The sequence below is a fragment of the Ursus maritimus genome, unplaced genomic scaffold (assembly GCF_017311325.1).
Source record: "Ursus maritimus isolate PB19 unplaced genomic scaffold, ASM1731132v1 scaffold_10, whole genome shotgun sequence".
In the NCBI taxonomy this organism is placed as follows: Eukaryota; Metazoa; Chordata; class Mammalia; order Carnivora; family Ursidae; genus Ursus; species Ursus maritimus.
The window spans coordinates 12,364,180-12,377,930 of record NW_024423344.1 but is presented as its reverse complement, the minus strand read 5'-3'; the positions used below and the strand labels follow the sequence as shown (position 1 = coordinate 12,377,930).

General features: G+C 39.8%; 2 protein-coding genes across 7 annotated transcripts in view; one reads left to right on the top strand and one right to left on the bottom strand.

Moving 5' to 3' along the window:
* The window catches only part of BRCA2 (BRCA2 DNA repair associated), a 60,970-nt gene extending 51,035 nt beyond the window's left edge, over nt 1–9,935 (bottom strand). Inside the window, exons 1-4 of the mRNA XM_008692212.2 lie at nt 9,769–9,935; nt 8,906–9,011; nt 6,399–6,644; nt 378–486 (exon numbers count right to left, since the gene is read on the bottom strand). Of these exons, the coding sequence (XP_008690434.2) occupies nt 378–486; nt 6,399–6,644; nt 8,906–8,972 (422 nt within the window). The 5' untranslated portion in view covers nt 8,973–9,011; nt 9,769–9,935. The remainder of the gene's footprint in view (nt 1–377; nt 487–6,398; nt 6,645–8,905; nt 9,012–9,768) is intronic.
* Nucleotides 9,936–10,033: 98 nt separating this feature from the next.
* Nucleotides 10,034–13,751, top strand: part of ZAR1L (zygote arrest 1 like) — a 55,052-nt gene continuing 51,334 nt past the window's right edge. For 4 of the 6 annotated variants that reach the window (XR_569004.2, XM_040621944.1, XM_008692209.2 and 1 more), the window contains exons 1-2: nt 10,047–12,364; nt 12,860–12,952. Coding sequence is in view for 5 of the 6 variants with exons in the window: in XM_040621944.1 (XP_040477878.1) it covers nt 11,633–12,364; nt 12,860–12,952 (825 nt within the window). In the remaining variant the exon portion in view is untranslated. Of the gene's footprint in view, nt 12,365–12,859; nt 12,953–13,751 lie in introns of all 6 variants that reach the window. The other 2 variants (XM_008692210.2, XM_008692207.2) reach the window with 2 other exon arrangements.

Sequence of the window (13,751 nt, the reverse complement as noted above, 5' to 3'; positions counted from 1 at the left end):
TGTTTTGAATTTAAAAATTATGTAAAGCGAATCTATAAAAGCATTGTATTCTCTCAAATGATTCAAAGTACACAGATAATTGATTTTAAGCTGCTATGTCAAGGGCATTGCTTTTCATCATTATTTTTGTAACTTAAAAACTTAATCGTATACAAAAACCAATGAATTCAACATTATAAGAAAAACAAAGTAAATGTTTCTAATGTAAAAATTATTGTTTTAAAGGACTCAACCTAAAAGGAGATTATTTAAAAATAGAAGATCCTCTTTCAGGCTCTTAGTCAAAATATTAGCATGAAAATTAGATGCATTTCTATAAAACAAATAGCATATGTAGGAAAATATTTATTTAAATGTTTTAATATCACACATCATACCTTTCACTAAGACAAGAATTTAGAGGTGGGCTGGTAACATCATTTGTTTGATCCATTTTAGACTTCATTGTGCAACAACTTTTGTGTTTACTATTGGCAATATCCTTTCCTGAAAGAGTACAAGAATGCAGTGAGGATGTTTATGCTCTGGATTGCGAATTTTCATTTTCTGAAAGTATTTATTTTTTTAAGATTTTACTATTTGAGAGAGAGAGAAAGAGCACAACCAGGGGAGAGGGAGAGGGAGAAGCAGACTCCCTGCTGAGCATGGACCTGAACACGGGGCTTTAACCCTCCCAGGACCTGGGAGATCATGACCTGAGCCAAAGTCAGATGCTTAACTGAGCCACCGCACCTCTAGAAGAATTTAAAAACAAAAAGTCTCATCTATACTGGGAAGGAAAATGTATGTGGAGTTTAGTCTGAACTGGTTTCTCAGTTTGCTGATTCCTCCCAAAAGGGGATGTCTCAAAGGATGTCTGCCCCCATTCAACAAGTATATAATATACATAGGACACTTAGGGAAATGCAATTCAAGACAGCTTTAACTTTAAAGAGTTTATAATATAGCAGGAGAAATTTTTTGAAATTTCACACAAGTGGAATACAGAACAGAGTGCTACATGTTCTATGATTAAGTAACATGCACTTAGATAAGAGTAAAGAAAAAGACATTTACTAAAAACCTACCAAGGTACCAAATCTGACCCACTGCTGAAAATCTGTCAAAACAAACAACAACAACAACAACAACAAAAACACCCCAAATTCCCGAGTAACAAGGACTTTCATGATCTGACTTCTTAATTTCTATGACATTCTTTCACATTCTACTTTTCAGCCATACCCAACCACCTGCATATCTTGTAAGAATGCACTCTTTCACTCTAGGCCTTTGTACAAACTGTTTCTCTCTCTTTATTTCTCTTGATCTGGAATATCCTCTTTCAGGCTTCCATTTTGAAACTCCTTCCTCTGGAAAAATTAAGTGATCCGTAACATAAGATTAAGTGATTGCTGCTGCCATATGTTCCTGCAGAGTTTATCATACACCACTCCTGCTTTCCCTACTAGAATGTGAGCTCCCTGAGGTAGAGATCTTGTCTTATTTATCACTGTATCCTTAGCAACTACAATCAATGTCTGATGTTACAGTCATGCCACAATTCCTGGCTGAATGTATTAGCAATGATTAGAAAACACTTCTGTTGTTGAACACATCTACTGTCGCAGCAGTAATGCTCAGGGTTTCTAAAGCTATATATGGCTCTATCAAATCCCTTCTATTGTTTTTCAATATTCCTATTTTCTGTATCACAAATACAGCATTCAAGGCACTTATTATTACTCGTAAAAATAGTTTTAAAACAATAGTTTCTGTAACTGATCCTATAATCACCAACTTAGAAAAGTTTTGGGAAAAATAAATTGTATCAGTGTTAACAAAATAAGGCAAAGACCAAACTGAGAACTATTTGTAGTAGCACAGACAAAACACTGCATTATATTTTCATTTCTCAAGTAACAGGAAATAGACATAATCACTAATAAGCCAAATATACATGTGAGTTAAAAACCCCACTTTGACAAAATAACCAACCTCCTTCTCTAATGAGACTTTTGGTTAAAGATACTAAAAGTATCTAAATGTATTTTTAAAAATTTCACCTTTTCCCCATTCACTTTAACAAAGATCTTAATCAGGGGAAAAAAAAAAACCCTGCAGTTAAATAAACCAAACAACGAGCTACTACTACTTATAATAGAATGGCTAACATCCAAAACAAAGATGACACCAAATGCTGATGAGGTTTTGGAACAAGAAAAACTCTCATTCACTGTTGATGGAAAAGCAAAATGATGTGGCCACTTTGGAATTCAGTTTGCAGTTTCTTATGAAACTAAACATATTCCTACCATAAGATCCAGCAATCATATTCCTTTGTATTTTCCTAAATGAGTTGAAAACTTAGGTCCACACAAAAACCTACACATGATATAGCAGCTTTATTCATAACTGCCAAAACTTGGAAGCAACCAAGATGTTCTTCAATAGGTGAACGGATAAACAAACTGGTATATTCATATACAGCATTATTCAGTGATAAAAAGAAATGAGCTATGGGGCACCTGGGTGGCTCAGTTGGTTAAGTGTCTGACTTTGGCTCAGGTCATGATCCTGGGTCCTGGAAGGGATCATGCCCGGCGTCCAGCTTCGTGCTCAGCAGGGAGTCTGCTTCTCCCTTTCCCTCTGCTCCTCCCCCAACTCGTGCTCTCTCTCAAATAAATAAAATCTTTAAAACCATACAAGCAAACAAAAAAATGAGGTATTAAACCCCGAAATGATGTAGAGGAAACATACATTGCTAAGTGAAAGAAGCTAGCCTGGAAAAGCTACATACTGTATGATTCCAACTATAATGACATTTCTGAAAAGACAAGACTATAGACAATAAAAAGATCAGTGGTTGCCAGGATTGGGTGGGGGTGGGGGGGCTGTGACTAGGTGGAACACAAGGGATTTTTAGGGCAGTGAAACTGTCCTGTAGGATACTGTAATGGCGTATACACGACATTATATAATTGTGAAAATCCACAGACTTGATACAGAGAATGAACCCTAATATAAACAAGTGACTTCAGTTATAATAACGTATCAGTATTGGCTTAGCAATGAAAAACCCAAATGTAAAAAATAAGAAGTAAAAACCATGAACCAGGCAAAAATAAGTTCATACCCAAATCAACATTTCTCAGGTAACCTGAGAATCCCATAAATAGGCTGAATAATGGTGAGATAAACTCAGATGATTTTATGGAGAAGTAAGGACTGCTGAGAAGCAGACATAGCACGTTTCCTTATGAAATTTTAGGGATAATTCTTTTTAAAACAATAGATGTTAGAACTAAACAAGTAGGTTAAAAAACAGCTTAAGTCTTACATTTTAATGCTGAATTTAAACTAAACAAAAACAAAAGGTATCGGGAAACTACAGTCAGAATTATTTAAGCACTATAACCTTAAAAAATTTAATTCCCTTGCAGCAAGTCCAGAGTAGCCTTATTCATTCCTATCCTTCCCTTATTATAGATAGAACAATTCTAACAGGTTAGAGAATAAACCAGTGATTCTAGGTAGGTCTTCTCAAGATTCAGTAGATTCAGCACAAACTGGTTTACAGAGATTTCCTGAGCATATTAAAATAGATGGCTGCTCCCTCTACTATGCCCACAACATAGTGCTGTGTATGTTTCTATTATAGCATATAGTACACCAGTGTATTTATTTATATATTTTGTCCTATACTAGACTGAGTTCCTAAAAGTCGAAAGCCATCTAATTCATGTTTGTATCCTTAATGCCTAGCAAGTTGCCAGGCACAAAGTAAGCATGAAATATTAAATGAATGATTCCCTTTTCCGTGTTCTGCATTTCATCTGCTAAATATTCCTTAAGGCTCTATCCTAGGCCTCATCATAATCAATTGCCTCACTACATGTGATGACTTTATCATGTTTCAAATATAGTTGGTTCCGATAGTTTTCTCTCTTGCCTGTAGTCTTTCTTTAGTTTCAGTCTTATATTCCCCAAAGCTTTCAGGACATCACCTTAATACCCTATTACTGCCCCAAATTGCAGTTCAAAACTCAACCTATTTTTTTTTCATCCTTTCAAGCATTTCCCCCCACCCTTTTTTAAAAGGTTTTATTTTTTCATGAGACAGAGAGAGAGAGAGGCAGAAGCAGAGGGAGAAGCAGGGTCCCCACTGGGCAGTGAGCCTGATGTGGGACTCGATTCCAGGACCCTGGGATCATGACCTGAGCCAAAGGCAGATGCTTAACCAACTGAACCACCCAGGCGCGCGGAAGCCTTTTCCCTGTTAAACCTGTTTTATCTCCAGTGCTTACGATGTCAATGAATACCACCCTTATATCCTTAGTTATGCTCTAAATCTGTGATTTGATCCTTTCTTTGAAATCTTCAGGTCTAGGCTACTGTGGGGTCTTAACACTTTCTATCTTCCATATCTGCTTTCACTACCATTACTCTAATTCAGGCACTTGGCCCCCTACCACCTGGACCATTATAGGTCTAATTGATCTCCCTGCCCTCAGTCTTTGTTTCCATGAGAATCACCCGATTAGTTTAAAACATACACTTATGGGTTTTATTTCTAGAGATTCTAATTTAGTAGATTCAGAGTAGGGCCTGAAATCTTCTTTCATTTAGCATTTCAGGAGATTCTCGTGATCCAGGAATCACATTTTGAAAACACATCTCCAAAGATAGCTGCCAGTTATTAGGCATTCTTTTCTTTTTTTTTTTTTTAAAGATTTATTTATTTATTTATTTGAGAGAGAGGGAGAGAGAGAGCAAGTGCCTGCAAGCTGGGGGAGGGGTAGAAGGAAAGAGAATCCTCAAGCAGACTCCCTGCTGAGCACGGAGACTGATGCGGGGATCAATCCCAGGACACTGTGATCATGACCTGAGCTGAAATCAAGAGTTGGATGCTTAACTGATGGAGCCACTCAGGTGTCCCAGTTATTAGGCTTTCTAAAGCAAAACAAATATTCATTTATTCTATACACTTTTACAAAATAGTCACTTTGTTGGTATCCAAAACATACAAGAAAACCTTTGCCCATACTATATCCTCTTTGTATATGCATTTCCTAGTACCATGAATTTCCCTTTTCATAGCATTTATTCCACTATAATTGATTATGTAAGTCTCCTCCATTAGAAGCTAAATGAGTGTGACAGGGAAAACATCCCAGAAGCAGATAGATAAGTCAAGACCTGAAAGATGAGCATGAGTTAGCTAGATAAAGAGGTAGGAAGAAGTAACTAACTTCTGGGCAGAAGTAACAATGTATAAAGAGCCACAGAGCAAGGTGGTTTCAAAAAGAAATTCAGTATGAATGAATGGCAAATTTAGGATGGGTGAGAGGGGGATTATGGCAGCATGAGACATGAGTTAATAAGAGACCAGATTATAAAGAACCTTGTAAATCATATTAAGGAGTTAAGATACTATCATGAAAGCAAAAGGAGGTAATCAAAGGTTTGAGGCTGGAAGTAGCATGATCAAATTTACGTGGGATTTTTCTGCTCAACAACCTATCAAATAAATTCAGTTTTTTAAGTCTGGCATTCAATACCTGGTTTTATGTGCTCTTTTTAGCCTTGGGTTAAGTTTATTGGTCTCTTTTAGGCATGCAACACTCCAAACAATCTGAATTACTTAACATTCTCTTAACAATCTACATCATCTTCCTCATGTTTTCCCCTCAGTCTTGTACATTATTACTCTATGCCATCTTCAAATTTTTGAATCTCACCTATCCTTCAAGGTTTAATTCAAATGAATCATTCCCTAATTCCTCCCAAACCTATTTATGCTCTTTCTTCTCAACTCTCATTGTACATTTTGTACTTTGCTTCTCACACGAACCACATTCAATCTTAGACTGTTCTCTGTCTACTGTTAATTCCCCTTCTTGAGAATCATGCTCCAAAGAAAGGGAGAATATGTCACTTAAATAGGTAACAAACATTTGAATGACTGAATATATAACCTTATGACATGATTGACTGGAATATCTGGCATGTATGCCACGGAAACAGCTACCAAGTCAAAAGACATTTAAAGAAAATTGATAAAAATAACCATCTCTGTCCTTTGTGATAACCTGCAGAAATAGTTTATTCAATTAACATCAAAACAAGTCTGACTTTTTTTTGGTACAGGAAAGACATAATTGAACAAATCTCACTAGGCAGGATATATTAATCAAAGGCAGGAGGAAAAGGAGCACTAAGTACCCGTGTTATTTTATTTAATCCAAACTTATCAGACATTATGTTCACCATCTCCATTTTCCAGGTGGGGAAAGTGAGCGGAAGAGGTTGATTTGACCAACATGACACAATTAACAACAGAGCTGGGCGTTTTAACATAGGTTTGTCTGAATTTCTGGTTCATGTTTTTCCCTAGTTTACTGCACCACATTACTTACCTGAGTCTAATCTGTATTTATCTGATTCTTTTAAAGGAGATTGTTGGTACGTTGGCACAATTAGACCTTGCTCTCTGAATATTATTGGAGTTGAAGCCAACTGATGATAAGGTTTCCTTTGTGGTGTTTTAAATAGGTTTGGTTCATAATTGATTTTATATCCAGATTCTTCTGTGGGTTCAGAATTACAGGGTGGAGCTTCTAAAGAAAGTTCTTCAAACCAATTCAGACTTATTGGTCCTAAATCTATAAGAAAAATAAAAATTCCATTTTGGTTTTAATCAGTGACAGGTAAGTTCATGGGCCTGTAAAAATCATAATAAAGAAAAGGATGCTTGAGATTTTGACTGTAGATTACTTTTGTTAAAGCGTATTAATGAAACAAGATCATTAACCTGTTCTCCTTTCAATCTGTAGTAGGTATAACAAGAGTTTACAAAAGTTGCAAGGTGATTGCTCCTAACTATATTAGCTAGCTTTTCTAAAGTTTTCTTTCTCCTATATTCATGATTCAGAGACAAAGTCATTGCTAGTTAAGAATGCATTCCACAGATACAATTTAATTACAATGAGAATATAAATGGAAATGATAAATCTATAGGTACAGGAACATGTAGACTCAGAAATAAAATAGAATTAAAAAAGTCCTTGTTAAAGAGAAAGGACAAAATTTCTATTATGATCTATCCACCGTTAAAGTACTGATTTTCAATGTGTGGTCTGTGGAGGGGCTTGCGGTGGGTGGGGAAGTCCCCAAGACAATTTCAGGAGGTCCATAAGGTAAAAACGATCTTCATAATAATACTAAGGCACTGTTTCTCTTTTTCACAATGTTGACATTTGCACCCCCAATGGGTAAAACTGATGACATCTTTGCATGAGTCAAGGCAGTGGCAATAAACGGTGCTAGTAATTGTATTCACATCATGCACTTGTCAAAAACCAAACCAAAAAGCCAGTCCAACTTAAAATATCATTAATGAAGCAGTAAAAATTAGTTTTATAAAGCCCAACTCTTGAGCACATCTTTTTAATATTCTGTGACAAAATGAAAGTACGCATAAAGCATTTTTGTATATTTAAGTACAATAGTTGTCTAAAAAAGCACTCGTGACGAGTTAGGAGCTGAATTAACACTTTTTTCATGGAAAGCCATTTTTACTAGAAAGAACAACTAAGAAGTCATTTTGAGTTGGGTGATTTGGTAGACATTTTCTTGAAAATAAAGTGAGCCTGTCACTGCAGAAAAAAGTTTTCTGCCAATGATAAAATGGGAGCTTTTATTTTTTTATTTCAAAAAAATTTTTTAAAGTAGGCTCCACACCCAGTGTGGAGTCCAATGTGGGGCTTGAACGCATGACTCTGAGATCAGGGCCTGAGCTGAGATCAAGAGTCAGACACTTAACCGACTGAGCCTCCTAGGTACCCCAAATAGGAGCTTTTAAATGGGAATTAGAATTTCGTTAAAATTTATTAGCCCCTGTAAACTTGACATTTTCCTAATCTTAAAAGATGATCTTCCTAATCTTTCCTGATATCAGCAAATTAATGAATGTAATTTTTTATAGTTTAATACAATGTGTCAATATATGGAATATCTGTGTAATTCAGAACACTGACATTTCCAAATGATCAGTGCCTCATGTTACAATACAGATAAAAGATTTATTCAAATTGCAAGAAAGAGTAATAGAATTAAATGTAATAAAGGGAATGAAAAGTTCATGATATGGTTTCTGATTCCATACTGCAACTCTTAAAGCTACCACTTGTCAAGTTTTGGCATATTATCAAAGATATACACAATTAACTGAAAACTATTAAAATACTCCTTTTTTCAACTACATTGTTGTGTGAGGCTGACTTTTCTTTACATACTTCTCTCAAAACACGATACTGCAACAGATTAAATGCAGAAATTGGTATGAGAATCCAGCTATCTCCTACTAAGTCAAGCATTAAGGAGAACTGCAAAACTATTTGAACAGTGCCACTCTTCTTTTTTTGGGGGAAAACAGTTATTCTTCATAATGTTTATTTGTGTTAATATGGAATAGATTTGCTATTTTTTAAGTGAATTAATAAACATTTTTTAAAATTCTTAGTTTTAATTTCTATATGGTAGCCTACATAAACAAAAGTTCTTTGAAGACCTCAATCATTTTCAAGAGTGTAAGGAGACTGAGACTAAAGTTTGACAACTTCTGATATAAAATAACATTACCAATGCTTCAGATTTGCTAAAAGTTCTGTGCTTTAAAAACAGTTCTTCCTACTGCTAATCAAGAGGCCTATCTCCTCTTCATCCCCAGGGTTCTACACTTATCATTTCGTTGACTGTAAATGATCATTTTCTTAACTGGATTTATGACCCCGTACGGAACAACTGATAGTGAAAACAAAAACGTTACGTGTTGGATTCTCCTCAGCAAGCATGCACGGTTACATATTTTTCTGAAAACATTTTCTCAACGTAAAGGATCGATGTATATAAAATTTGTCAATACCTGCTTCATTGCATCGCGTCTTAAAAATTTCGAAAAAAGTCGGCCTCGCTTTGCATCCAATAGGCATTTTTATCTACAATATTACTCCAATGCTTGATAAATAACTCTGCAAAAGACAACACCAAAAGACACTTAACAGGGATCCAGTCCTTGTTAATCGACTCCGAGGTAAAATCAGAAGTAGGTAAACTTGCCTAAACTTACATTGTTTATTTACCTCGGTCCTATCTTTTGGGACAATAATCGAACTCACTGCGATGATGGGAGCATTCTATAGTTGTGCTGTCCAAAACAGTAGCCACCAGCCACATTAAGCATTCGAAACGTGGCAAGTATGACTAGCGAACGGGATTTTAAATATTATTTAGTTTTAATTAACTAGTCACGTGTGGCTAGGGGGTGCGCAGTCAACGAGGGTCCTATTAGAGATAAATATCTTTTGGCAGCGTCAAATCAGTAAATCTTCATAATACAACAATTGCCTGGGGGCTAAGTAAGGGAGATAGTGTCAGGAGCTGTGAAACATCTTCTAAAATTACAATATTCCGTTAAAGTAACTTCATCGTACTTCCAATTAAGGAAATTTCACAGTGGGGCATCGGAGACAGCTAAGGGGCAAACCCTGGGCGGCTGGCGGGGCGCGAAGTTGGGAAGTGGAGTTCCAGGGAAAGGGCGGGGCTCGAGTTTGCTTAGCCGAGGGGCCGAACCTTCAGCCCTTTCTCCCGGTGGGTGCGAGACTGGCAGAGACCGTCGGGGGCAGGAGGCCGCGGCTTCTACCTAGGGAATGGGGATGGGGGGGGAGTTTCCTTCCGCCTCACACCGCGGGAGACAGGCCCGTCCGTCTCCACCCAGCCAACACTAACCGCCTCCGGTGGTGCAGCTCTTTTTGGCCGGAGATTCCTGACAAAAACCGCGCCCGCACTTCGATCAGAAAGCTGACCCGCAGGATCCTTTCCGCGGCGATCCACGGCTGGGACTACACCCAAAGCCCCGAGCCCCAGCAGCTCCGCCTCCGCGGACCTTATTTCAGACTCTCGCGCCAAAAGCCCGCTCTCCCGACACGTCATGCGGTGACGCCGTGACGTAATACGCAGCGTGCGTGCCACCCGGAAGTCAGGGTCTGGGTGATTAGTTGGCGACTCTGTGTGGCGAAAGCCAAGTCCTTGCTCGACTGCTGGACAGTTGGCCTGGAACCGCGTGAGGAGGGAGCTGGGGTGCTTGTTCTCTTCTCCCTGAGCCTTCAGAGTACGAGGCGGGGGTGCCGGGGGTGACCGCGCACTGTTATACTCCCCGACTCCTCCCCCTTCTCTCTGCTCCACCTCACGTTTGGGTGGCCCGCGGGGCGACAGGGACTGGGGTCTTTGAAAGACCTTTGTTCTGACCTTACGGCAGGTGGTCCCCCAAAGTGGTCCGTGGTTGTGGCTGACTGCCTTCCCTGCTGCGCGCTCTCTGCAGAGTGGAAAGGAGATTTGAAGCCACAGGACTTTAGTTCTAGTCCGCGTGTTGCTCTTAGGTAACAGGTTTTCGAGCCCTCTAAGCCTGTTTGCCCCTTTGAAAAATTGTGAAACCACTTCAACCTCCTGCAGTGTTAGGTACTACCCTCTGCTGGCTTCCGTAGCATCCTTTACATTCTTGGGGTGCTAATCACCTCGTTTTGTGCTTGTCTCCAAGTCGCCCTGGGACAAGGGAATTTGTTCTCATTCACAGGGCCTGTGACATGGCGTAGCACGAAGCTTAATTCAGGTTTGTTGTATAACCTAGAAAGCTTTGAACTGGTGTGGAGTGAGAGCTGCTCGTAGACCTTGCTGCTTCCAGAAAGCTCTTGAGAGTAAACAGTGAACCTTGGATTAGAGAAAGAGTGGTCTCTATGGTTACATAGGCGTCATTTCAGTTTGATCGTTCTCTAGCTTTGGCAGGAAGCCTTAGCGATACAGATACTAAAGCTTGTGATAGTTACCACTTACCGAATACTTAGGAGTTATTCTATTTTGTGCTTTATAGGTAATACCACATTAAATCTTACAATCCTATAAATTAGTGTTGTCAGATGGGGAAATCAAATCACCTGGCTAGGTAACTTGCCTGGTAACAAGGCCCAGGTTTCAAGTCCCTTTGCTTTCAGATACTTAACCTGTGATTGAATTTCTATTTACCCTCTAAATCAAAGTAATTTGCTTTTTTCACGTTTTTGGGAGAGGGATCCTCACTAGGAGTGAATTAATGAGAACTGTCGGCATGCCGTACAACTTTCTGAAATACATTTTCTCACACTATATACAACCCTCCCCCCATAAGGTTATGCTCCTTGCTTCTGCGGTTCTAGGGTCTTTATATTCATTAGCTCTGCCGTAGTACACTTACTTCCTGACACTCTTCTAGTTTGTTGCTCAAATAACTTACTACTTGCGTTTGATTTACTATATGCTTTAAAACAGGATCTCTAAAATAGTTACTATGGGATACATGAGTGACTTGCTAATGAAAGCATATGTGCGAGTAAGAAGTCAGAAATGAAAAACAGCTTTGAAAATGATCCAGGAACAGTGAATTGAAGTGATAGGGAAGAGCAATTTGGTATCAGGTGGAAATCAGACCTCTGTCGGCAGGCAGATCTCCTGTCCTCCTTTAATTAGGGTAATAGGCAGCAGCTCCCATCAGGATCTGAAATAAAGGGAGAAGCTTGGAGTGAACCTACACAACTTGATCAGGGGGAAAAAGAAGGGGTGGATGAAGGTGGAAGGCAAAACGAGACAAACAAACCCCCCAGGGATATTGTGCTGCACCTGGGCACCGGGTGAGCTGATGGAGCGCTTTGTCCGTGTTCCCTATGGCTTGTACCAGGGCTATGGGAATACAATGCCTTTGGGCCATCCAGGACTCTCTGAACACAAACAGCCCAACTGGAGGCGAAACACTGGTCCCCCCACTTTCCTGGCCAGGCCTGGGTTGCTGGTGCCTGCAAATGCCTCCGACTACTGCATGGACCCTTACAAGAGGGCGCAGCTTAAGGCAGTTCTCTCCCAGATGAACCCCAGCTTGAGCCTGCGGCTTTCCAAGGCCAACACCAGGGAGGTGGGCGTGCAGGTGAGCCCACGGGTGGACAAGTCCGTGCAGTGCTCCCTGGGGCCTCGCACCTTGTGCAGCCGCTCCCCTTGGGGGAGCACGGGCCACAAGGCACCCCTGTCAGCCTGGGGAGTCTATTCACCAGTGATAGGCCGTAAGGGCTTGATTCAACTGCAGAGGGAGGAGGAAGACCAGGAGAGGAAGGCGCTTTTGGGTCCTGAGGCCAGCCAGCAGCAGCAGTCACCACCAACGCCAAGGTTGGAAGAGGATAAACAGGAGGAACTTCACCAGCACGATGAGTTGGAGGAGGAAGATGCCTCAAGTCCTCGGGAAAGGAAGAGCAAGCAGGCACAGGGAGTTGGCGGAGCAGATCTGCTCAGGAAACCCAGTTTCCAGGTGAACTTTTTCCTCCCTGTCCTCAGTCCTCAGCTAGCCTCATGCTTTCTTTCCTCTTTTCCATTTCTGGGGCAACAGAGCAAAATCTTGTTTCGCTTTCTCTTCTGAAAACGTGATTTACATGGCCTATAGATTTTGTGACTTTTTGGTAAAATCGGGTGCCAACTTTAAGCATGTGAAAAGTCTGGCAGCCACTGCTGTTGGAAATGAGATAAAATGGGGTTTCCAGTCTGTCAAATATATGATCAGACTTTTATTCAGGGGAGATTGTGCTGGTGGCATTGTTGAAAGAACATTAGAAAAGTATGAGAGATGGGAACAATGAGAATCCCAGAGTAATCCTTGAAAGATGAGATGCTAAATTAGCGTGGTAGATTTGAGAATAGCTACGAATGAGGTTAAGGAGGCTTTTTGTTTTTTTATACGAAGCCACGAGGAAAGAGGATCTGACTTTTCCCCCCAAGATTGTAAAAGACTTTTCCCCCTTATCTGCAGTTTTTGGAACCAAAATATGGCTATTTTCATTGTAAAGATTGTAAGACCAGATGGGAGAGTGCTTATGTTTGGTGCATTTCTGGAACTAATAAGGTAAGTAAAAATGGGTGAGATGTGGGAGGAGGATGGGGCAGACACAGATGTTAAATAGAGGGGGAGTGTTTCCTGAGGGAGCATGACCATAACGCTCTCTCATTCATTTGGCATCCTTAGTGCCAGGCACTTAATAGATACTTAGGTAATGTTTTGAACTGAACTGATTTGGACTGTCCACATGAACTCCTGAGGCTCTTAAACCTGGTGTTACATTTGGTTTGGTAGTTCTTTTGAACCAAATTTCAGGTTATTTAGTTGAACTCTTCTCCTTGTGTGTGGTGGAACTGTATATACTTATTTCTTAGTTGGTGTGTATTGAACCTGTTTGGGCCTTAGCTCCTGGAAATTTCCATGGTCTGTCCACAAGGTGGGGCAATAAGAGAAATAATTTATTGTAAAGGTTAGCCTTGGAGAGACTTCTTTAGGCTCAGCAGTTTCCCCCCTTAATTTGAATTAGTTGTCAACATATTAAGATTGGAAAAGATTTCACTATCTGCATTTTCAGATTTCCCTGATTAGACTCTGGTCACTGTAGACTCTCATTTCAGTGTGAAGACACTGGGCTGGGGCTCAGCAGCTTCTAGCTCCTTTCACTGGGCATGCACACTTCATTTTGCAATAGTCTACATCTGGTCTATTTCATTAACTTCAGCAAGCAGTTGAGTTTGAGTCCCCTGTGCTTTCTACATTTTAGATACTGCTTTTCTGGCTAATAGTCAATAGAAGGAGAGGGCAAGGAGGTGTGTTAAGACCTGAGTGAAAGCTTGACTTTTCATACTAGCCATTGACTAGACCC